The 23,921-nt window shown below is 39.6% G+C and overlaps 1 protein-coding gene across 2 annotated transcripts in view; it reads right to left on the minus strand.

Annotated features, from left to right (window-relative positions):
* Nucleotides 1-23,921, minus strand: part of Lrrc6 (leucine rich repeat containing 6) — a 110,399-nt gene that overhangs the window by 38,190 nt on the left and 48,288 nt on the right. For both annotated transcript variants that reach the window (XM_029548231.1, XM_029548232.1), the window contains 3 exons: nucleotides 21,868-21,933; nucleotides 17,536-17,605; nucleotides 16,774-16,869 (listed from right to left, as the gene is read on the minus strand). In XM_029548231.1, coding sequence (XP_029404091.1) covers nucleotides 16,774-16,869; nucleotides 17,536-17,605; nucleotides 21,868-21,933 — 232 coding nt within the window. The remainder of the gene's footprint in view (nucleotides 1-16,773; nucleotides 16,870-17,535; nucleotides 17,606-21,867; nucleotides 21,934-23,921) is intronic.

Below are 23,921 nucleotides of genomic sequence, written 5' to 3' on the forward strand. Positions count from 1 at the left end.
AATCATATTTGGCAAATGGATGTAACTCATTACGCAGAATTTGAAAAATTGAAATATATGCATTTGTTTTGACAAAAAGGATTCCTTTTTGCTTCTCTACATACAGCAGAAGCCTCTAGAAATGTAATTGATCATTGTTTACAAGCCTTTAATGCTATGGGATTACCTAAAGTCATTAAGACAGATAACGGGCCAGTCTATACTGGTAACAATTTTATATCATTTTGAAAGGTATTTGGTACTGAACATAAAACTGGAATTCGTTATAACCCAATGGGACAAGGAATCACACTCTGAAAATTGGCTTTTAAGTACAATAAAAGGGGAAATTATATTATCCCTCAAGGTCACCAAAAGCACATCTTGCTTTTGTCTTATTTGTTTAATTTTTTTTTTTTGTTTTTTTTACAAACTGATGCTAAAGGTCAGTCTGCAGCAGATAGCCACTGGCATCCAGTCACTTCTAGTTCATATGCCATGGTTAAATGGCAGGATATGTGGAATGGCCCACATCCCGTTTTAATATGGGGGAGAGGTTCTGTTTGGTTTTTGTTTGGTTGGTTTTTGTTTGATTGGTTTTTTTGTTTTTCCACAAAAAGAAGAAGAAGGACAGCTGCCTGAAGATTGATTCGTCAAGTGGACACAGGTTCAGAGTCTTCTAGTAAGTATGATTCCAATTATGGTGATGGCTAAACATCTTTATTAGCCAGCTGAGTTAACTTGTAACATAGCCTCCACTATTTCTTGAGAAGTAACATTTTTTCTGCTGTTTCTCAAATCCACCTCCACCATACTGGAAGGCCAGACCTTGGGTCTGATGGTTGCTAATTTGCAAATGAACTGAGTGCCTGGGACATCCCCCCAGACAACCTTAATTTGGTTGCATTTAACTTTGGATTTTGTATTTCAAGCAGATTGGTTATTTCCATACAGGCTTGCCTTCGGTAAAGCTCAGTCATGGAAGTTATTCATCACTCTGAAGAGATGCATTGAGTGCATATTGTGGCTTTTGTCTGAATGGGAAAATGGTGTGCTATGAAGGCCACCGATGATTCTATGACTTTTATCAACCTAAGACAGAGGCATGTGCGAAAAGTCCATGTTCATAATAAACACTAAAATGCCGTGTTTGTGCAAATAAACACAAACAAGCTGCATGTTTTCTCCGGCACAGGTCAGGAGTATAGACATTCAGACCCAAGCCAGGTGCAGCCGCCAGCCACCATAATTCCCAGACAGGACCATGGAGCATAAGTAAATGTTATGCCCCAGTCCAGCTAATTTTTAATAAATAAAAAGGGAGGAATTGTGCCCTTCCCCCACAGCCTTGAGCTGGCTGAACAAGTCTCTGACACTAGAGCCCAGCAGCTGACTTTGCTACATTTGCATCTTCTGCCAGAGATCTGCCCACCCGCTGAGCTGCTGAAAAGCCTACTTTGCAACTCAGTCCATCTGAAACAAGCAACAGAACCCAGCTGGAACAAAGGGATGGGTTCTTTGGATTTTCCATATATATTCAGTGCTGTACATTAAAATTTGAGCCTTGGTCAGGGAACTTTGTCTTGGCTCATTATTTCTCTCGCCCTGTCCTTCCCATCCATCCCCAGCTTTCCTTTCAGAAACCCAGTAACCTGTGGCCATTGGCAGCTACATAAGATGGTTGTTCAAAACTCACAACTTCTAGAATCTTTCATCCTAGACCACTTTAGCAGCAGCACAATGGGTTCCTGACAACTGACAAAAATTAGAAGGTAGGGATACCGATACCCTAACTTTGGGTGCTTTAACACAACTGTTGTGTGCTTGCCTGTTATCACTCAAAACTCAGAGCAATAGCTTTTGACTTAAGTACTTACAGCTCTATGTCTCTGACTTTGAAATCTTATAACAATGAGCTTTGCATTCTCAGGGTCTTAAAACCAAAAGACAATGATTTTGAAAATCTAGAGCTTGGTCTAATCTGAACACCTAGATAGACACCAGGTTTCTAAAGCTCGTGGCCATGAGCCTCAATTTCTCAGAGCCTAGTGCTGCAAATTTCTAGACTTGTGAGTCTAAACTGTCAGATTTTGGAGATTAAAAACCTCAGGGTAACAACGCTAAGGGAGCTGTGCCTTTCCTATGTACAATCTCTATGTGAATAGAGCAAAACCATCCCCAGTAAAATGCTGATGACAATTTGATATAGACAGATGATAAATGGACAGAATGTTCTTCCAAATGGTGAGAGGGCTGGCCAGAAAAGGCTTACAGACAGAGAAAAGATCAAGGTCAATATATAGAACTGAGGCAATTAAGTGACCAAGTTTGAGGGACTAGCATTGAGAAACTGTGAAACCTTAGAAGGAGAAAACAGGAGGGAAGCAGAGGACGAGGAATAAACAGAATGATAGAATTGTTGTAGCTTGTCAAAAAGACCCTCACCCACAAAGAGCACAGAGACCTCCATTGTTGTAAATCCCATGAGGATTTTACTTATCCAACATGTTGGGGAACCCCCTCAGCACCAAGGTTGGATAAGAGACCCAGAAGAAAGAAAGAACACACTTTTTATACCTTTGTAAGGGCGGGATATAGGCACCAGGGTAGTTTGGCTTATTTTAATTGGTGTAGCCAATAACCTTTTTAGACATTGGTTGGTTTGTATAGAGTGACTCTTATTTTTGTCTGTCCTTGTGTTTTTTAGAGTGAGGTGGGGTGTTTTTGACTGTTAAAACTATGTTTCTATATTTGTTTAGTCAGCCAGCTTTTTATCTGGCTCTGTACGTGGCCTGCTAGTACAGTTTGGAAAGTTCTTTTGAACGAGGAAGATACTGGGCAGTCTTGAATTTATTTTGGATATTACAGAATATTTTCCAGGAGCTCATAAACTAGGGAAGAATGCTGAACATCAGAGCCACATGATTCGGGTGCCACTTCTGGTTGCCCAGGAAACTGGACCTTATAAGTGATAAAGAGACATGCACAACTAGCAAGTAACTATAAATTTTGAGTTGTTTTGTGAGCATTACCTTGGAAAAGTATCTCAAAGTGTTTGAGGTGGCTTTGAGCCACAGATAAGAACAACGTCCTGAGATTAACTCTTTGTGGATCCAGTTGGCATCTAAGTACACATGGGTTGTTGCACCTATCGACAATGGTGCCATTAATGTTAAATAATAATGTTAGTAAATAACCAGCCTGGAGTTTAAGCATACTCCAGTCTTACCTAGAGAAAACCCTAAGAATCAGGGTCTCAGGGTAGTAAACAGCAGGTATGTTTTTCTTCATTTTTATAGTTCCTGGTTTTTTATGAGACATTTTAAAGTTGACTTTTCCATCCTACTTTATCATCAGTGTCTAAAGGAGGCATTGTCAATGTCCTAACCATAACCTTTGAATGTTCACTGTTCTCTAGCAGGTTCTCACTACTGTTATCTGCAATTCTAGGGCTGGGGTCTTTTTCCTAAAACAGCTCAGGACTGCATGAACTATAATACCAGCATGTCTGAAGTCTTGGGAGCTTATCACACAACTCCCACCTTATACGAGGTAGTAGTCATCAAGAGCTGGTAGATTTAAACAGTCAGTTTACAGACATCCTAGTCCATTGCTTCTCAGTAGAACTGTCCTGATACATGTTTCTGGTACAACATCCTATAGTTTTCTACGAGGGTTATTGGCCTAATGTGGAACTGTTTACAGGTTCTTTTCCTTCTCTAATTCCTGACCAACATCCCTCTTTACTCCTCAAACAAACTGCTATATTCATGTACCTAATATTCAATTCCTGAGAGTCAAATTTTAAAATGTGTTTAAAAGTCTATGGCCTACAATTTAATAACTACAGTGACCATGAAACTCTGAGTGTCATCTCAAGGAAGAAAAACAAACAGAGGGCATGACCAAATTCATTGGACTTCTAGTGTATCTGTGAATGTCTGGGTTACTTCTGTGTGATGGATGCTCATTTGAAGTAGATTAATATTCTTCAACTTCCCATGAATCTATGTCCTGATAAACCCATTGGAAAATAACAGTGTACCCAGTTGAAAATGCACTTAGTTCATGACCTACTGAACATCATAGTTTTGGATATAGTATAGAGAGTCTCAGTTGTTTGCCATTATGACTATGTAACTAATCGTGACCTATTATCATTGCATTGTAAGAGAATATAATTATATATATATATATATATATATATATATATATATATATATATATCTGAATATCTCTATATATATATATATATATATATATATATATATATATATATATATAAAATTAAAGAATGATTTCAGCTGAATATATATCCATTTCTCATCACTTTGAAGTAGAAAAATGTAAGTTGAGTCATCATAAAAGACAATTTGTATATTAGGAGGAGGGGTATCTGTCCATATATAATCCTTCTAGACATTTACAGGTAGCATTTATATCATATTCCCTTTCTGCACATTCAAGACCCATCTGAGAACCATTTTAAGATACTATAATGACAGTCCAAAAGTCCTCCTGAAGAATAGCTTATTTCTTGTTTTGATTTGAAATTACAGTCCTTCAGAATAACAACCCAAGCTAGGAGGTCATTTATGAAAGCCCCCTCACTGACTGGATACAATTTTCAGAAGTTTTTCATGTAATTAATAAATGCAAAGTTTTTCTTCAGCCTTCCCTCTGGATCAGTGGATATAAATTGTTTATTATATTCTTAGGTACTGATTCTTTTAAAATTTTAACTCTCCTCACAATGATTGCTGCTCCTTCTTATTCACTGGAAACTATCAGAGGATGGCGTTCTGGTGACTTTTAAAGTCACGAGATCATACATACATTGACTATAGAGAACAGAACTTGTCCCAGATCTAAATTGAACATTCCCACTCTCTGGCCTTGGTATGAGAAAGAAGCGTCTAATTTATAATGTCCAAATACATCTAGAGACCAGAATCATCTAGTGACACAGGGAGACATCCCATGAGAGTAACATAATAAAAATAAAGGAGAGGGATGTTTGATGAAAAAGCAAAAACAAACAAAACTCTGCACAAATGTCAGATGAGCAGAGGGTGAGAGATGATCACAGGAGGTAATAGTGGAGATAACTGGAAACCTCAGAGGTTTCAGGGGAGGGGAGTTGGGGAAATGATGTCTTACCAGAGTTGGTCTGAGAGAATGTGAGAAAAGACATGAAGAAATCAAGTGACAGCAGTGATGATGAGGATGTGGGCAAAGAAGAACCTTTGTTTACTGCTCCAGTGATTATGGAATTCAGTATGGTGGTTTTCCAAAAGCTAAAAATAAGACCATCATGTGGCCATTCTATATCACTTCTGGGCATATACCCAAAGGACTCTATACCCTACTACAAAAATACTTGCTTATCCACATTCATTGCTGTTCTATGAATAACAGCTAAGAAATGTAATAAGCCTAGATGTCCATCAACAGATGAATGAATAATGAAAATGTGCTGTGTATACACAATGGAATTCTATTCAGCTATAAGTAAAGGTGAAATTTGAAGGCCAAATGAGGGAACTATTTTTTTTAAAAATCCACCGAGTAAGGTTATCTAGACCCAGAAAGACAAATGCCACATGTTCTTTGTCTAATGTGGATTGTCACTTCAACTCTTTAGATCTGTAAGTTAAACCTGGAGCTCCTGAAGAATCCAGGAAAACAGAAAGGGGCTATTGGTTGGTGAATGCCTTAAGACAGTGGAGTTAGGTAGATGGAGCAAGGGTACTGGAGGTAGACAAGATTAAGCAGTTATGTAGGTTTGAGGCAATATGGGGGAGAAGAATGTGGTTCATTAAAATAAAGGTTATATTAAAAAAGATACAGGGAAACCTTTTATTTGTAGGGCAATTAAAATATAAATTAAAACAAAAAATAAACTAGAAGAGTTTTATTGTATGACTGGATTGCACTAACCCTAGAAGCCATGGGTTATTAAACAGCCCCCTCCACATCATCAGGTATGTTGTTTGTTTGGGCTGCTTTTTAGTGGTCATGGGTTCTCTAGAGATCTTTAAATATATAACCTCTTGTCATTCCTCTTGGTTATTCATTAGAATGAGGTAAGACTGTACTGCTGAAAACACCATACATCTTGGTCAAAATACACAAAAGCCAAGCCCTGAGCTAAAAGCTTCCTCCTTTCTCATTAGCTCTCATAATGCTGATACTGGGGGAGAAAAGGCATCAGGGGTCTTAACAAGTTGTCATATGAACTATAGTTCTAACCTAGGCAAGATGTGCCCACTGCTACAATAGTGGTTCATCCGACAAGGCAGCAAACAACAGCTCTTTTACTGGAATCGAAGAATGCTTTGTTGAAGGGAATTCATGTCAGGTATGTAATCCTGATAAAAAGCTATGCTTGTGAAGACCATAGACCCTAGAGTGGAACCAAATACCATCATTTAGCTAAATGGATGTTGAATCAAACTATAATGGCTATTCTCTCTTTAGAGTGAATGGTCTTAATACAGAGGCTCCTGGTTGCTCAGTGTGCTGAGAATAAGGTACAATTGAATGCTCAGTCCTGAACATTTATGTCATCCAGTTTAGGCTTAGTACTATCACAGAAGATGGGACAAAAGAACTCAAGAGACAGAAGAAAGGGAGAAGGGCAGTAGGGTGCTATTTTCTAGGCATGACACAGACATTCAATCATGAACGTACAGCAGCTGAACTTTCATGCAATGGTAAATCACAATACTGTACTTGCCAATAGCTAATGATAGATAAGGGAAGGGCTTTTGAAGCAACACCTCTCCCCGCTGTACTATTTGGCTACTAATGGATTCTGGGGCTATTAACTACAAATTTATTTATACTGATAAGTCTATCAGGCTCCATAGGACAGTTCCATACCTGTGGTCCTAGTTAATTACATCTATTGAGTCACAAAACAAAATAAAACAAAACAAAACAAAAGGGAAATAAAAATTGTAAATGGAGGATTTTTGACAAGGTTGGGTAGTTAAGAAAGGGTATAATATGAGAGTAATCAGAATGCATTGTATATATGCATGGAATTATAAAATATTCTTCTAATTTCTATTGCTGTGATAAAATGCTAGGACAAAAAGTAACATAAATGAGGTTTATTTGGCTTGCAATTTCAATTTATTTTCTATAATTTCAAGGAAGTCAAGCAGGAATACAAGAAGCTAGTAATCTCGCATTCCAGTCAAGAGCTCAGACAGAATCTATCTTTGCTTGGTTGATTATTCTCAACTAGTTTTCTCCTTTCTTACATTGTTTAGTACCCCTGCCTAGGGAATGATGCTGTCCACAGTATGCTAGATTATTCTTTATCAATTAACAATCAAGAGAGTCATGAACAGACATGCTCATAGGCCAACCTGAGTTAAATAATTCCTCAATAAGACTCTCTTTCCAGATGATTTTCAGTTGTGTCAAGTTGATATTTAGAATTAACCACCACAGAGAACAAATTTAAATAATGAAAATATAGTATATAAAGAAAATATGTTCATTTTAAGAGTCTTATAAAAAACAAGGTCTGGGCCATAAACAAAGGGGAAGGTGTTTTTCATTGTCTTTCTTTTTGTTTTTAGATAGGAGGTGTTTCCAGGATGTTTTTTAGTATAAGATCCAGATAAACAAACTTCAATGAAACAGTACAGAGAAATAGAATCGCCAAAGAGAAAGAAAAGTTTCTCTTTGAAACTTGAGTGGAAATAGGATCTAGTGCCCCTTGGACGAAAGGAGTTGAAAAGACTACAGGGTGAAGTAGGTAGGGATAACCTTTCCATGTTTCCATTTTTTCAGGGATTGAAGCTTCTGGAATGAGTTTGAACTGAGAAATATAAAAGCAGCACTTTGGATGTAATAGACAAGCCTGGGGAGATGACGAGGGACACTCCAGGCCCGCATAACAACCAGAGTGAGCCTATATGGGCTACAAAACTTGCATAGTTGAGTGGAGAAACATGTGCCTTACTAATATGGAAGAAGGTTGTCTGGGTTTTACACAATTATCCTCTTTTCTATTGGCTTTAATATGTGATCTTCATCTCCTGTGTCTGGTGTAAGCAGAGTCAAACGACATGTTCTCCAACCAAAATGGAAAGTCATTCTGCTGTTCCGTTCCAACAGCAACTTCCTTAATCTCAGTTAATTATTCCAAAGGAAATCCCAAAGGAAATCATGAAGCATAGAGTGTTTCTGTAACTTGTCAACTGAGAATCTAGATGGGAGTTTAGCTAATGAATCAGTTCAGTCTGATTCACATGAGCAAGCCCTCTCAGTGCATGCAAAAATTCAGTTAAATCTTGGTAAGCTAGACCATGGTGTGATCACATACCCAATGTCCCTAGGAAAAATAGTAAAGAGACTATCATATACATATTACTGGGTTTAGTGACACATCCAAAGACCAGGCTGAAGGACAAGCATAGGCTTTGGATAATGTGGAGAATTGCCTCATTCAAAATAGCAACTAAAATTATATATCTGTAAACAAACTTACAAATGTACAATGACTGTAAAGAGAAAATAAGTACAAGATAAAACTTTCTGAGGGACATCATGTTACAACAGGAGAGTATGTTATTGTATTTCAGGTTTTAATAATGTAAACAAACCTATTTGTCCCCCATACAATCTACAAACTCAGCTAAATCTAAAATATTGCCATGACTTAGATGTGGTTGTCCCAGTCAAAGCTTATTGTCCAGTGCAATGACATGGGAAGTGGTAAAGCCTTTAAGAGGTGAGGCTTTTTTGAAGGTGACTGGAGAAGGCCCTGTGAAGGGATCATGCAAGTCTTATGAAGTAGATTTGTCCCCAAGGGCAGTCTGTTATAAATGGGCAAGCCATAAACCTTTTCCCATTATTACTGATTCTCTTTTACATAGAAGTCTGCTCATCTCTCTCTCTCTCTCTCTGTGTCTAATCCCATGAACCCTCCACTCCACTCCACTTATGATGTTGGGATCTACTCAGGGGATCCTTGTCATAGTTTTGCATTATACTGTTTGTTCTTCTTGAATTAGAGTTATGAGTCAAACTTACCCATCACTAGGCATTCTGTTATAGCCCCAGGGGAGGAGCTAAGATAATGTGGGCGTTTGAATAGGGTATGGTTCCTGTAGATTCAAGTATTTGAATGCTTGGCCATAGAGAGCAGCACTGTTAGGAGGTGTGTTCTTCTTGGAGTAGGTGTGGCCTTGTTAGAAGAAGTGTGTCACTGTGAGGGTGTGCTTTGAGGTCTTCTATGCTCAAGCTATACCTAGTATAGCACAGAGTCTCCTTCTGCTGCCTTCAGATCAAGATGTAGAACTTTGTGCTCTATCAGTGTCCTGTCTTCCTGCAAGCTGCCATGCTTCCACCCTGATAAGTGATGGACTAAACCTCTGAAAATGGAAGCCATCTCCAACTAAATGTTTGCCTTTATAAGAGTTGCTATAATCATTGTCTTTTCATAGCAGTAAAGCCCTAACTAAAACAGATGATTACAAAACAATATGAATATTTCAAGACAATATTAATAGTAACAAGCAATATTAATTAAAATTATGTATGTCCCAATACAAATAGGCATTATATCCTAAACACTGTTCAATCGCTTTGTTTTTTAATCAATGTATACCATATGTCATGCTTACAACTTTTTGAGGACTGAACTAGTATGATCACTTTATAAATGATACACTAGCAGCATAGATGAGTTGATTTTTTCTAGAGGTAACACAGATGCTAAGTAAAAGTAACAAGATTTGACTCAAGTTCTCTAGCTTCAGAGCTGGTGCCTTTAATGATTGCATTCCATTGTATCTACATGAATGGCAAAAGAAATTACAGTGGGCTTGCTTTGGAGGCAGAATCTGATAGGCTTATTCTAAACATAATATGGAAATATATATACTATATTGGAATATAGTTTATATAATATAATATAAATATAAATATATGTTCAGGCTTTAATGGGCAGATGACATCAGTTGTGACTATCCAATGTAATAAAGACATGGACCCTGATGACTGAGATTCTGTTTACATCACTCACAAAGCAAAGGCTGATGGACAAAGTTCTGGAAGCCAGGAAAAAAATCTCACTGAGCAGTAGACAGCCAGAGAAGCCTGAGAAATGAGTTTCCCACTCTACTGTCCACTGCCTGATGCTGCTTTTGTGAACAGTCAGAGGGTCTCATCACCTACAACCCCATGAACCACTTTTAACCAAATGGCAGTCCTTGATTACACAGGAGGTACGGTAGAACACAGCATGCTGGAGATATGGTGATCATGATGTAGGATACAAAGATGAAGAACAGAGACAGGAGTCTGGCAGCATGTACAGGGTGGTAACCTGAACATCTGCAATCCAGAGTAGTTTACATAAGTAGCACAGATGGTGTAGCTGGTGTGGGACATTTCCAGATGGCTCTGACAGCCAAGGCAGGATGACAAAACTGAGCTGGGGGCTGGAAGCTGGGAACTCCCATTGATGTTAGCAACAGAAAATTTAACCTTGACTTATGTGATGGGACCAGACCTGACCTGGTACAATTTACCAACTGGTCAACACTCTGTACATATCTGAGATTCTTTGAGTAAGGAAAGAGAAAAAGTATCAGTTTGACATCATGAAAACAATGTGTCTAATTCATCGCTGGCCAAGCATGACAGCACAGTTCCACATTGCAGCAACTCAGGAGGCTAAGGCAGGATTGCAAGTTCAAAGCTTTTCTGAGATACATAGTGAGTTCAAGGACCAACAAGGAAACTTAGTGAGACTCTGTCTCATGTAAATGTGTAGAAAAAGGAGTCAGGGTGTGTGGTTCAATGGGAGAGCCACAGCCTATCATGTATGTACCAAGTCCTACATTCAAGTCCGAAAGTCTGAAAGAATATCGTGGTGTTGTGGACTCAATGAAAATTTCGTGTCCTGGAAAAAATGGACACAAATTTCATCACCAAAATTCCCACAGATCCACATGTTATGGAGTCAGAGCCCAATCAAGCAGGGTCAGCCTTTCACGGTGTTCTTTTCAAATACACCACAGACAGACCTACTGAATACCAACTCACGAGAAACTCTTGATTTCACTCATTCTAAGTAATATAAGATACTAAAGACTTTCTTAGGCATTCCTGGGAATCCTAGTTTGCTTAACATGCTGACAATACTCTTCTACAAGTAAATTGAAATGCTGCCTCTGACTGAATTTATTTTTTTGTTTTTGTTTTTAGGTAAGACGATGTATTTTTGTTAACTATGCAAACTTCTTGGAGTCAGAATTTCCTGTTACTTGAGGACCAGAGCATCTTAATTGTATGGGTTCCTTTTATCAGTGAAATATACTGTGCATATCCAAGGCTTACACGACCTTCAGCAAGCAGTAGAGAGTGGGAAGGTCAGCGCGGTAGAATAAGCATACCCACCATCTCAGAGTTACCCTTCAGGTCAAGAGCGGCTACAGCTCGCTCATACAGTGTAGATCTCATGTGCAGAGTTCCTAACGCCGGTTCCTGTGTTGTAAATTGACTCTCTAGACTTTATCACCCTACACGTATTCTACTCTGTTCTCAGACCTCCCTATTCCGCCTCATTCCCTCTGTATATTTGATTTTCAGAAACATTCTACATAGAAGTAAGCTTGTGTGTGTTCTTTCTGTGCCTGGCTTGTCTCACTTAGCATAATGTCCTCCAGGCTTGTCTACCCCTTGACAAATGTGCACACATATACCTGTGTATGAATATACAATAGATATGATATAGATCTATAGAATTTACTCAATTTGCTCATGTATATATACTGAGGTTTATTCTTACACTATGTTTTAATACTCCAAGGGTTTTCCTTAGCAATTATAATGCAGGCCAGACTCATACAACTACTGGGTAAGCCAGCAAATTCAGACACAGGATATATCTCTCTGGATTCAAGATCACTACTTTAAATGTTTCAAGTGAGAAGAAACATTATGAAGGTATTAGCTTTAAGTAGCACTGACTTTAATCATGATATAAGTGAAGCCAGCTCTATTTATCAGCATTTGATTTTTAGAAAAAATAATTGTTGTCAAATTTATATGCTTAAGAATGAAAAAGTACTAATTTTAGGCAAGAGTTCTTTATTCTCAGAAGTCTGATGTCAGGCCTTCTCTTAGCAGTGATAGAAGGTGGCTGGTCTATATGTGGATGCCTTTCCCATGATTTTTAAAGACAATCCTTCAAAGAAAACACTAAGTTTATCAGTGAAGACAAACCAGAACCAGCTCTACATGGTCTGCCTGCATCATCTCACCTCTACTCTTCTCTAAAGAAGCCATTTGCTGTGATTTTTATCATAAAACATTTAGGCAACTTTGAAAACAAGAAGAAATCCTAGTCCTCAGGAGGCAAGGGTAAAAGGATCTGGAATTTAAGTCTCATTGGGTCATACAAGTAAGATCTACTCCCAAAACAATAATGATAACAATAATGATAACAACTACTACCACCACAAAAGGCAATGTAAACAAGAGGAAGTGTTTATTTAAGACACTCATAAGCAGTGACAACAGAGACTTTTTGGTTCCATTGCCTGCCAACCTGAACAAGGGACATCATGTCTCTAGCTTTCCCTTTAAGAATAGCAGTTATAATTTCACCTTTGCCTTGTCAGTTATACTGGAAGTTTCCAAATTAATGGGTAGAGGTTGAGGGGGGTTGATGCTCATGGTGTCACACAAATGTCTGTAATGAATGTGGAGGTAATTATGTGTTCTTTCAGATTTCCCTGTAGATATGTTCTAGTTAATATAGGCACACTCCTTTAATTTGCTATGGCCACCAAGGACTACATGATCCTCACAGTACTGTTTGTTATTTTCTTCCCTGATAACACATTTTACGTTTTATTTTTTCCTTCAGAATAAAAATACACAACTGGTTACCTTTGGTCAATCTGTTGGGAAATTGGCTATGAAAAATGAAGGACTATTTAATCATTGTGGAAGCCTTATTGGTTAATCACATTTATATACTTCCTTGCAGACACTCACTCCTCATTATCCTTTCTTTCCCTGGCAAATGAAACCTGTGGCTGGTTTATCTATTACTCTTCTGGAAACCTAAGGGTCACTGAAGAAGGTAACTCTACCCTAGCTCAAAGGATGAGGTGAAATGCGAGAGGTCAATGCAATGGCATCCTACCTGTGGTCACCTTGGTTTCATCTTTCAGACTGAGGCTAGTCAAAACTAGATGTGTTCTTCATTTAATTGGACCACTTATTCTGAGGGGGTATTGTTCCAAGGTGATAACAGATTCTCTCCCTGTGTCTCTGATTTCTTCTCATTTCTATTTCATGTGAGGTGGAGGTGGGTAGGTAAGAAGTGTGACACTGGCTACTTCCTGTTCTCATCTGATAAGAGAAGTTTGTCTGAAAGTAATCTGACATTAGAGAAAGACCCTTGCTCTGCCTCTCTACTCTCCTATGTTCCTCTAAAAGACAAAATCGTTTCCTCATGGTTAAAGTCAGTTTTGGAGTGAAATTCTAAAAAGGACTGCAGAAAACATTTTAGCTCACTCAGATTATAATAAAGAATTTGGATACTTCACAGGCACAAGTAAAATTTTAAAGTCAGACTCCTTTAACGTTTTTTTTTCAGAGTTCTCACCCATGTTAAACCTATCACAGTCTCAAGCTCTGTCTCAGATGCTCAACTTTGAGATCAAAAGAAAATTACACAAAAATCTGAAAGTAAACAGAGACAATCCTTCCAGTCTTTAGAAGTTGTAAATGCTAGGACTTTAATCTACCAGAGAAGCACAGACTGTATATTTATCTCCAATTTCCACTCAACATTCAAGGATTCATTTATAAAACCATCTATATCCTCAAAGCCCATCCTTGGCTCTTCATCCCTAGCTTGTTACTTGGTTCCCATCTTGAGCAACATTTCCAAAACCAGTTGTCTGCAGCTTCTGCCATGTTTTTGATTCTGAGAGTTTTCTCTGTCCTGCTGAGATGACTGTCACCAAGGTGGCCTCCATTCTGACAGTTAAATGAACATGAACATGTCCTTCTCAGACTCAGCTTCCTTCTTGAAAAGACTTTGATTTGTCGATCTTCCCAATTCTTTGATTGCTTATCATAATGCTGCATGCTGGCTCTTGCCTCAACCTCAAAATGCAGCGATGTCCCCACTGCCCCACCCTGAACTCTTTCCTGCCCCCACCTATACTCCACCCTGACAGAAAACTTTTCAGCACCCCCATTTCTTACCTACCGTCTCTATCTTCAATAATTTCCAACTTCTTTCCATTGAATTCAAGACGGATGTATGTGAGATATCAGCTAGATGCCCCGTGGCACTTATTATTTAAAATCACTATGTGAACCTATGACCTACTTTCCTCGAATCCTTCTGGAGGCATTGCCAACTGAGATGACACCAGAATATGCCTGTTAGTTAAAGCATCCGTGATTTTCCGGCAGCGGTTTGGCACTCCCCTCAAAATATAATCTCAGTTTGGTGACTCATCACCTGTCTGGCAGCTCCCAACAGTGTTCCCTCACTGCACAGATTTCTCATTTCATTATTTTTGAGTCATTTTTTTCCATCTTTTGATTCTTAATCCACACAGAAGGTAGAATTTCCACTTTAAATCATGTCAGGGGACTGAAAAGATGGCTTAGCAGTCAGGCAAGCATCCTGCTCTTGCAAAGGACTTAATTTCAGTTTCCAGAATCCATGTATGGAGGCTCACAGTTACCTGTAACTCCAGCTCAAGGACATCTGATTCCCTCTTCTGACCTCTTTGGGCTTTGCATATCACACACACACACACACACACACACACACACATACACACACACACACACACACACTATTTAAAGAAATAAAATAAACATCCTTTTAAAAACAGTTTTTAATGCCTGCTGAAGAGCTACCAATGGCTTGGTTCTTGGACTAACATCCATATCCCTTGTTATAGCTCAAAAAGATGTGTGGAAGGCCCTTCTGCCAGCATTTATGACATCTTCTTTCTACTATATTTATTATGATTCAATAATTCTACATTTTAATGCAGTAGTTTCATTCCTATTATAATTTCACTTTACGTATTATTCATTCTACTTATTGTCATCCCCTCTATATACATGGATCATGTACACCATTCAAGTCTCAGTTTAAATGGTGTCTTAGTTGCATGTTCTATGAAGAGACATGACCAAGGCAACTAGTAAAAGAAGGCATTTGATTGGGAATTTGCTCACAGTTTCAGAGGCTTATCATCATGACAGGGAGCATGGAGTCACACTAACAGGCATGGCACTGAAGAAGTAGCTGAGACCTCCAAACAGAATAAGAGAGATCCACAGGACCACACACTAATCCTTTTAATCCTTTCAAATAATTACATTCCCTTGTGACCATGCATTCAAATAAATGAGCCTATGGGGGCCATTTTTCTCCAAACTACCACAAATGTCATGTTTATTAAGTGCCTTTCTTGATCCTTCCATCTAAAAGGACTAGTCATATATATGTACTCAGTCAAACCTCTTAATCTTATTCTCTCACATATCTTCAGCACAGGGCTGAGTTCAATCTAAAATAATCTTGTTTGTTTACTTAACTCTCTGGGGTCTCTTAGTTCATTCAGTACCTGGAGCAGCATCTGCCTGGATGCTAGTATGTACCCATCATGCTGATGAATAAAATCAAGGTGGAATTGTTATTCAACTTGGATTTATCAAGGGGCTGCCTCTGATTTTTCTAATGTACCCACAATGAGGAATTACATCAAGAGTGATGCTTCGGTCTTAGGTCACTGATGTATTCTCTCCTATATGCCTTCTGGTCTTCTCCTCTCAGACATTTGTCCTCTGCTGCAGCCACACAGACTTGCTTTCTGGTTCCATACTGTTTTTACCTTTCTTGGCTTCTGGATGTTTAGTTGTTCTGTTTCCATGAATCACATTCAATTGACCATTCATAATTGGTCATACACCTCTTTTCTACCAAACTATCCAGTAACTCTACCATTTCTACCACATGTTTCCATGAATTCTTTTCAGACTGCAGTAGAGTTATATACTTATAATTATGTCTCCCCATTAAAATCAGTAAAGATCTGAAGTTTCATATTCATCTTTAAGCCAGCAGTTGATACTATGCAGGTATTAATAAACATACTGAACTGGATCAATGTGACCCAATACCATATGAAAATACAAAGAGTGTATTAACTGCTTTCCCCAAAATGAATTAAGTTTAAGGAAAATTAATATGTATATTGTATTATAAAAATTATATTATTAACATCATAGAGTACTATCTATATTGTGAGTTCTGTTTGCATTTATGATTCTTAAAAATCATAAAAACTACAAGCCTGGAGGTGTTGGTAACTTTCCAAAAGTTACAAAATGATTAAGCTGAATGCTTAGAAATCCAGTATCTTTAGAGCACCACTGAGGCCAGCTAGATTTCCAGGCAGCAGACAGGATGAGCAGGACCAGTGTCACTTAGAAGAACCATGTGATCTATCTCTCCAAGTGCTACCCAGAGTCGGGTCTGCAGAGCTGGTCAACTTTAGAAGTCACCTTGAGCTCCAGTCACACCCCAATGTTTCTTGTCAGCAGTTTCTTCTCAGAAACTTCTTGTCCTTGTACGTGAGCAGATGTGAGAGTATTTCTGCTTCTCTCAAGTAATGTCACCCTGATCATTTCTAATCATTGTTAGCCACAACAAGTCACACTCTTTCAGAAACCAACACACTCAAACATGAAGTTTGTCCAACTGCCATTTGCTACCTTGGGCATGCAGATCAGCAAATGTCCTGTTGTCTGGGACCTTTTAGCAGAGCTGCTGTCAGGCTGGACCTCTGTAGAAAGGGCAAGTTGAAATGGCTGGAAATGAGAAGGAAGGGTAGAAAACAGGGGCATATTATAAAAGCCCATTTCAAGGGCTATTTTCATTAGAAATTCATCACACACATGTTAAATTAAGAAAACTGTTTAGATGCATTAAAATATATTCTAAAAGCTATTCTTCATATGCTTGAACCATGTTAGCTGATTTTATGTGCAATCTAAAGAGTATTCTCCAGCCACAATCTGTGAAGTGTACATGAGTCCACCTAGGGTGGAAAGAGCATTTATAGACAAAGCATCAATACACTTCTCTTTTAATGTCTCTCTGGGCTAACCCAAATGCATACTCAGAAACAGGAAAAAAAAATCCTCATTCAAAGTGATAAAATTATAGTTTCTACAAATGGAACTCAGTGCCCATTTAGAATAGTCATTCAAGTGAACTTTGCAGCCATGTTATGAACTTGTTAGAAAAATTACAACACAGCAGGTGCAGGTCTAAGGCACTCATGTTCCTGAGATTGTGGAGGTTACAGCCACGTCTATTGTGTACCATCCTTGTGGTGTGAAAGGACATGCCCAACAAACAATGCACTGTCTGGGTTTCTAGTTTTTCCAATTAGAATTTTTTTTAAACTGGAACCATATGGCTAATATCAAGACTTATCTTTAAAAATGGCAATATTCAACAGTTATGCCTACCTTTCCTTTGACCATTACTCGAACATAAGTCGGCTGCACATCAACATCAATTAAAGAGGTATCCATGTACCTTCAAAATCAAGCATACCACATCTTGTAATTGTCCAAAAACAAAACCACAAAAACACAAAAACCACAAAAAACCACAACAAACAAACAACAAAAAAACCCCATTCACCTCAAATAAGTAAAAACATGAAGGTGTGCTTACAAGCCCACCTAAGATGAAGAAACTTTTAAACATCCACACTAAACTGTCCCTAAAATACTAGACTTAAATTATTCCAAGTCCAGAGGAAATTCAATATGTCAGCAATTTCATTTTTAGACATATGAGTACACTTGGCATTGATTGCCCCTAGCCCAAAAATATATTAGGTCTGAAATGCCAGAGGTTTGCAAAAGGAAAAATGGCTTGTCATGTTCTTCCATGAATATTTTATTTTAAGCCCCCAGGATTTCAGTGGCAAGGAATGCTGAATCCACCACACTCTGGGCCAACAGCCACTGGCTCTGCTCTTTGGATGCTTCTGATGCCCTGCAGCTGTTGCACAGCTGCATTGGACCAATGCTACTGGAAGGGCAGTTCCTTTCCCCAGAAGGGACAAGCTACTGAATAGGGATGGCAGCCACCCAAGGCCTTCCGGATTTCACACCACACATTAAAATAAGTTTTGCCGAGTAGCTATGTTTTAAAAACTGATTTTTGAGTATAAGAAAATGGAGCAGTGATTTAAAAAACCACAAATTTTAAGACAGGAGGGTCATCCAGGGAGCCTGGTGGGCTTTAGGGTTAGATAGGCTTCTGAGAAATTCACTCCACAGATTCCTGCTTCAAGCCATTAGACCACATATCTGAACTCCTCTCAGCCTGTTTCTTCCTCTGTACAATGAAGAACACCCTGCCCTCTAATGTGCTCTGAAGGCATGTGAGTTGTGTCCCTTAGACTGTTCATGTTAATTTAGTATTACATCATCCACATTTAAGTCATACTATTAACAAGAAGACAGTCCTCCACCACTCTCAGGCTTCTCGTGTATTTATCTGCTTCTGCTTTCAAGGTCTTCCTCTGTCTGCTTTTTTTTTTTCCTACCAGTGCTTTATAGGGCAAACGACTCCTCATCTCCCTGTTTCCATTGCTCAGGTCAACAAGTTTCACTGGTCACCCCACGCTGTCAGTCACCAGCCCCACATACTGGCATTCTGGATCCCAGAGCTCTCTTTCTAGTTTACTGTCCTGCACATAGCCTTTCTCCCTCTGTAGTAACTCATGAGGAGTCTGACTGTTTAGTGCCTGTGTCCCCTGCTGGGGTATAGATAAACTAGAGCCATGGGTATCTGAAATATGTGGGTGACAATTTCTTCATGCCTTTTGCAGGGGAGGCATTCTATAAGTGCTTTTGAATAAAGACAGGATAATCCATGACGCATGGGTTGAACTTCACCTATAGTCACACGTGTCAACAGATAGAAGGGATTTTAGTGCAATTAAAACTTCAGAAATAATCTTAGTAATATGAGATAGACTGAAAAGGGTGGAACTATGAATACTTAGCCCCCCACACACCCCCGAAAAACAAAACAAAACAAAAATAAAACAGAAATGGAGGCTGGAGGGCTGTAAGAATAGAGGAGATGAAACCAGTGAGGGAAAGATGGAGTTTCCTTCAAAGGCAGGGTGGGGCAGGCAGCCAGTAGGCAGAGAATGGAGTAGGTGGTAGGCAAGAGCATGGTGTGAAAAAGAGGGGAGCATCGAAAATTAACTACCACTCAGCACAGCCAAAGAGGAAGGAACACAAACACTTATAACTTAAAACATAAACACTGTGTAGAATACCCATACCATGGAATATTATGTAGCCATAAAAAGGAAGGCAATTCTAACACACGGGAAAGTGGATAAGCCATGACGTCATTATGGTAAGTGAAAACTGTCAGACAGAGGCCATGCTTTGTGTGACTTCATCTATATACAATTTCTACTGTGTGCTCATTTAAGGATACAGATCCTTCGTGAGTGATGACCAGGAGGGGGAAGAAATGAAGAAGGCTTGGTGGATATGGGGTTGAGGTGACTCTGTCAAATGGCTAGACCGCATTGTGAATTTACCAAGCGCTACTGAATTGTATACTCCAAAATGTCTTGGCACAGTACATTTTATGCTATGTGTATTTATTTTTTTGCCACAATTATAAAAGCAAAGTTGGAAGACCTGGGCTATTATGTTCTGGCTTCACCAGTTACTGTTTACGTTGAGAGGAGAAAGCACACCGTCTCTTAGATCATTATATATTTAAACAAAACAAAACAAAACAAAACGGTCTCGCTCACCTCCCATGGCTACTGTAAAATGGAATGTAACTAAGGTCATGTAAGAAGTCAATAACAACACACTGGCCTTTACCGGAGCATGCCTGGATATGCTCATGGACTTCATTCATTCACTTCATCTGTGGTCCTCCTCATAGGCCTGGGCAACTATTTGAGGTACTGGAGAGGTACAGCCCAAGAATGTTGACATTGGAATTTTAAGACACAAGGAAATCTAGACTTTATCAGAAAGCAAGTGAAGGACAAGGAGTGATGGATGTTCTGGGGAAAGGCAGGCTCTGTCCTTCTCAGACTGTGGGCAGTCTCTCATAAGATGACATCTCATCAGAGACTGAAGGGCAGAGATATTAACCATGACAAGGACATAGGCATAGGGAAGTGGGTACAAATGGAATGAGGCACACAATGATCAGAAGTCATCGGGGCAGTGGGTCAAATCTAACACTATCAAGCAATGAGATGGACTGACCTGGACACCTTCAGATTCGTGTTATTGGAAGGGTAGGTGATAGTACAGGCAGAGTGTTGAGGCTCAAACCCCAGGACCTTTAGAGAGAGTAATAATGCTCTGCCATGACTATGAGGGGCAAGCATGTCACCTTACTACTGTGGTCAGGCCTGTCTGCTGGAATAAAGTACAACTGAGAACCACCAGTCATAATGTGGGGATCTCGGAGCAGAGGACATCTTGTGATCATGGGCTCTAAGACAGAATGAGGCAGAGAAGGCTCAACACCCAAGGCTCATTCTTTTTTTTTTTTTTTTTTTTTTTTCTTTTTAAAAATTTTTAGATATTTTCTTTATTTACATTTTAAATGTTATCCCCTTTCCTGGTTTCCCCTCCAAAAACTCTCTACCCCTCTCCCCGCCACCTGCTCCCCAACCCACCCACTCCCACTTCCTGGCCCTGGTATTCCCCTACACTGAGGCTTAAACCAAGGCTCATTCTTCTGTCACAGTGTTTTGTAAAAACAAAGAGGGCCATCAGAGTAACAGTCTTGGAGCAAAGGGAGCCTGGGGTATGCAGATCAGAAAGCAGCACCCAGCACCGCTCTGAGAATCATTTTGACCCTGTCTGTAGGGTTTGAGAGTTCACAGCCATGGGGCTCTGGGGTAATCGATCCGCCCCTCCCCTCTCATCTTTGTGTGGTTAACGTCACAGTGAGGGGATGCAGAGATGGTGCAGTGGCTAAGAAAGCTCGCTGCTTTTGCAAGAGGACCTGAGTTCAGGCTTCCGGCACAATGGCTCCTGACTGTGACTGTGACCATGGCGCAGTGGCTAAGAATGCTTGCTGCTTTTGCAAGAGGACCTGAGTTCAGGCTTCAGGCACNGGCACAATGGCTCCTGACTGTGACTGTGACCATGGCGCAGTGGCTAAGAATGCTTGCTGCTTTTGCAAGAGGACCTGAGTTCAGGCTTCAGGCACAATGGCTCCTGACTGTGACTGTGACCATGGCGCAGTGGCTAAGAAAGCTCGCTGCTTTTGCAAGAGGACCTGAGTTCAGGCTTCAGGCACAATGGCTCCTGACTGTGACTGTGACCATGGCGCAGTGGCTAAGAAAGTTCGCTGCTTTTGCAAGAGGACCTGAGTTCAGGCTTCAGGCACAATGGCTCCTGACTGTGACTGTGACCATGGCGCAGTGGCTAAGAAAGCTTGCTGCTTTTGCAAGAGGACCTGAGTTCAGGCTTCAGGCACAATGGCTCCTGACTGTGACTGTGACCGCCTGTGACTCCAGCTCCAGGGACTCCAATGCCCTCTTTTGGCCTTCTGTGGGTACCAGGCATGTACATCGTGTATATATATATACATCCATGCAGGCAAGCATTCATACATAAAAAATAAAAAATAAATCTGTTTTAAAAATTACAGTGAGCACTCTAACTCTTCGAAGCAGCGAACCAAGTTCCGTCTCCGTGTTACAGAACTCAGGGCGTTGCTATTTAGAAAGAGATCTGACAGGAAGGCCATGAGAGGAATATATAATAAAAATGCATTACCTATAGACAGCCAGGTCCAGGATGATCTGGTTGTGTTTCTCGTCGTCTTTCAAAGAGAAATCAAGTCTAAAAAGGATGCATTTAGGATGGGGGCCAGGTTCGGAGGGGGGGGGAGAAGGGTGGCTTTAGTACATTGGTACATAGTATAAAATATCATATAATTATAATATAATCAATGTAAAAGACAACGGGTATATAAAAATCCTCAATCAGAAACTTATTTTTACTAATCAGACAATAAGACATCTATGCTAATTTAATTTTTAAAAAAGAAGCCCAGACATAAATAAATCTACGCTTACTGTCTAATCTAAGATAACTCTACTCTTACTGACTAATCTAAGATAAGTCTACTCTTACTGACTTTGGTGACATGTAAGGCTTTGGTGCAGAGATGGAGACACCTGGTGGCTGAAGTGCTCTCTCACATTTCAGTTGCCTCTTTGCTAGAAGCCAGCATGGGGTTCTTTCTGGGGACACACATGTTGCCTCTGTGTGCTGTGCTTTTAAAGTCCCACTCCTCGACTCCCAGCATCCTCCCTCCCTTTGTTTCCTTGCCACATTTTTTCCCATCTCCTTTCTTATTGCCATCCTTCTCGACCTGGGAAAGGCTGAGATGCAGCCAGTAGTTTATGACATCTATTTTATAAAGAAGCAGAGGTTCTCAGAAAAGGACATGCTCGAAGAAAAGACAAAGAAACCCAGATAGGCAAGAGCCAAAGCCCCTGAGCCTTCAGCTATATCCCCTGGCTGAGCCCTAAGTGTAACTGCCACACTGCCAGCATACTCCATAGAACTACTTGGTCAGTTTCATTTTGAACAACTAACTTATCAAACTGTAATCTGTATACTCTAGCATTAAACAATAGATACTAAATTGTTTGGTAAATACAAATTAACCTTTACATTTAGCTATTCACCACAAGTCTACTGCAACAGGGACATTTGTTGTTCCAAACAATCTAACCATATAGGGTTCTATAGGGTCTCAAACAAGCCATGCATGGCTTATCTCTTGGGAGCCTTCTATGTGTTATCCTCTTTGCATTGATTGTTTATCCCACAATTCTATAGTCTGCCAATTTGAACTCTCCTTCTATGTAACTTAAAACTAGTTTTAGAGGTTTGTTCAGGGTCAAAAATCACCAGCTAGATCCCTACTATTTCCCCTTTATCTCTAGTAATAGAATTCCATGAAGTCCATGGTTATATGAAATAAAAACACCATTTCTCATCCTTCCTTGCACCAAGGTTGGGAGATATGAAGAAATGTGCTGTAGGTACTTTCCAGGAGTTTCTCTTAAAAAAAAAAAAAAGCAACATTTGTGTCCTGTCTGAACTGACTTCTTTATTCATCTGAGAATAGCAAAGCATGCCAAAAGATGAATCACAGAGACTCTCATCAAGGCCTCAGACTTTCTAGGTGAAAGGCAACACTGACTCACCCTAAGATAGAAATGAAGGAGTTGATGAATAGTTGGACTCTGGTAATGTTGAAATAAAAGTATATGGAGATCACTGATAAAAGCCAGGGAGAGGAGAATCAGGGATCAAGGGATGTGGGTTTTAGTGCCAATGGGTAGATAACAGTTACAGAGATGGAGACAGTGGGAGGTAAGTATGTCAGGATGGAGGGATAAACAGGAGAAAGTAGGGAACTGGAAAGCAGTTGTTCTTCTTCCATCATGCAGGTCAACAAACTAATGCCACCTAGCTAATTGAATATAGAAGACTTGAACTCAGGGATGAGGCAGAATCTTGTTCTGAGCAATGTGAACACTGTAGTCAAAGCTAAACTACAGTGGTTTTGGTATTTATTTCTGCCACATTTAATTTTTTTCATCATTTTTCTCCCCCATGTTCTCGTTCATTCTCTCTCTGTCTCTCTCTCTGTCTCTCTGTCTCTGTCTCTGTCTCTGTCTCTCTCTGTCTCTCTGTCTCTCTGTCTCTCTGTCTCTGTCTCTCTCTCTCTCTCTCTCTCTCTAACAAAACAAAACAAAAGCCATAGTAACAACAGTAAAAGCATGGAGTCTATTTTGGGTTGGTTAACTATT

Source organism: Mus pahari, chromosome 17 (genome assembly GCF_900095145.1).
Source record: "Mus pahari chromosome 17, PAHARI_EIJ_v1.1, whole genome shotgun sequence".
Lineage (NCBI taxonomy): Eukaryota > Metazoa > Chordata > Mammalia > Rodentia > Muridae > Mus > Mus pahari.